Source organism: Apis dorsata, unplaced genomic scaffold (genome assembly GCF_000469605.1).
Source record: "Apis dorsata unplaced genomic scaffold, Apis dorsata 1.3 scaffold_382, whole genome shotgun sequence".
NCBI lineage: Eukaryota > Metazoa > Arthropoda > Insecta > Hymenoptera > Apidae > Apis > Apis dorsata.
In genome coordinates, this window is record NW_006263644.1 from 516,144 (window position 1) to 518,706 (window position 2,563).

General features: G+C 33.2%; 1 protein-coding gene across 2 annotated transcripts in view; it reads right to left on the reverse strand.

The window, feature by feature from the left end:
* The window catches only part of LOC102671133 (UPF0489 protein C5orf22 homolog), an 834,013-nt gene that overhangs the window by 356,244 nt on the left and 475,206 nt on the right, over window positions 1-2,563 (reverse strand). For both annotated transcript variants that reach the window (XM_006618905.2, XM_006618906.2), the window contains exon 4: window positions 1,346-1,472. In XM_006618905.2, the coding sequence (XP_006618968.1) occupies window positions 1,346-1,472 (127 nt within the window). The remainder of the gene's footprint in view (window positions 1-1,345; window positions 1,473-2,563) is intronic.

Sequence of the window (2,563 nt, forward strand, 5' to 3'; positions counted from 1 at the left end):
GAGAACGTAAGTGGGGCCAAAAGTACATCGTGCGGCTCTCGCGGATCGCCATAACCTTTTATCAGTTATCTAATTAGCCGTTGCATTTAATTAGCGACCCGGAGGAGAGAGCGGAGATAGGGCGCGAGACCGACGTATGGTTCTCTGCACGGTGGTAATTTTAATCGGTGCTCACGTCAGATAACGAAGGGTCGACGGATGAACCGGCATCCGCCGCACGGCTTGCAATTAGCCGTGTTTTTATTTATTCGAGTATCTGTTTCTTATTGCGCCGCGCGCCACCGACCTCCGGAAAGAGAATCGGACACGAGGGGGAAGGGGAGGAGGGGAAGGCTCTCCTCTTTCATTTTTCAAAGGAACGCGAGAACCTGCACGCTCGAGAAGTTTTTTATTTTTTTTTTTTTTTTTTTTTCATTCTTTCTATCTCAGGTTCTTCGATTGCTTTGTCTACCATACGGGGATAAAGATTGCTCGATAGAATAACGTCGATTAATCGAAAATAAAATATTGGGATAATTGCTTATTTCGAGATTTAATACAGAAAGAAAATTCGTGATAAAGTATAGTCAGTTATAGAGTTCGAAGCTGCGTCTTCAAAAATATAATTTGCAATTATATAATGGTCAGGTTTTAATAAAAAATATTTAAAGATTGATTTCAAGGGATTTTCTACCAAAAAAAATCGTTGTACGTATAAATTGTTATACGAAAATCAGAATTTAGGTGAATTTTATTATAAGATAATAGGAAAGAAAATTATATAATGGTCAGGTTTTAATAAAAAATATTTAAGGATTGATTTCAAGGGATTTTCTACCAAAAAAAATCGTTGTACGTATAAATTGTTATACGAAAATCAGAATTTAGGTGAATTTTATTATAAGATAATAGGAAAGAAAATTATATAATGGTCAGGTTTTAATAAAAAATATTTAAGGATTGATTTCAAGGGATTTTCTACCAAAAAAAATCGTTATAAATATAAATTGTTATACGAAAATCAGAATTTAGGTGAATTTTATTATAAGATAATAGGAAAGAAAATTATATAATGGTCAGGTTTTACTAAACAATATTTAAGGATTGATTTCAAGGGATTTTCTACCAAAAAAAATCGTTATAAATATAAATTGTTATACGAAAATCAGAATTTAGGTGAATTTTATTATAAGATAATAGGAAAGAAAATTTTGTGATTGACTATAATTTATCGATTTATCATTCCTAAAGATTTTGATATCATTCGTGGATGAAAATAATATAAATAATGGAACGGATTCGTCGTTGTTCGCGATTTTCGGCCGATCGAAGGGAACGAGAATTATATGCATAACGGTGCGCCTACCTTCGTTGGATCCTCGATGAAACTGCCAATGGTCATCACGTGTAGAATGATCTCACGTGTGTTCTCCAATTCCTCGAGAGCGGTGTAGAGACCCTCGCTGACGAAATAGGGCTCGGGGCACGTGAGTCTGCAAGAGATTAGCAAATTAGATAATGAACAGGAATGCAAGTTGCATGGGTCGATGATGAAACTATGGCTAAACTCTTCTCTCTAGAAGGATGTACGTAAGTACGTACTTTGAGATTCAAAGTTTGAATTAACCTGGCGTTGCGCAATGCGATCGTTAATCATCGCGATCAGTTTAATACTTGTGAATTTTTATTTTTATTTATAAAAATTTGTAAAAGATAAAGTGAAGAACGAGGAATCTCTGAAGAACTCTGTGAACCAAAAAAGGAATGTAAATAAATTTAAAGCAAATAAGACTCGAAGAATTGGAAAATCGTTCGTGGAAGAAACAGTATTTGAGCGATTTTGAGTATTGGGTGTATGGAAACACATATTTTTATCCAATTTAGAACGTTCGACAATATGTGAAGTCACAATAGAGAGCTTTCTATAAATATCTTTGGATAAGTATCGCTATACATGTCCAGTACACGGCCTCTAGCCAATCAAATTCTTAGCAATACGGCTTACACGTTAAAGCCTCTAACAGTTTTATGTTTGAACAGTAAGGAACTCTATTTATTCCCCACGGGCGACACAAGTAATCCAATTTGACACAGTAGCTCTAAAATAACTAGAGCATAACTTACTTATTTGCTTACTTCTATACGGAAAATACAACGGAGAATTAACATTACACGTATACATTATATATCTATCACGAGAATGATTCAAAATCATAAACCAAAATATTGATATTCGTAGATAGACGCTCTTCTCACTGTTTTTGCATATAAACAGTGCGTAAATTCAATTGACACGTGAGCAAACGTAATATTTTATGTAAATAAAACATCATTGACTTGAAAGAATTTAACTTTGTAAATTAATTTTTGTAAAGAAAGATCGATTAAACCAAAACCGACATTAATTTTAAACGTATCTTTCTTCAAAAATAATTTGCATACTATAAATTATAAATAGTATCATAAATCATTAAGATCGACACAGCTATATCCAAAAATGGAACGGCTTCAGAGTTGATTTAAAATTTATTTGTCATTTTCACAAAAAAAATATTAAAAAAAAAAAAACATTTGTCATCGCTCC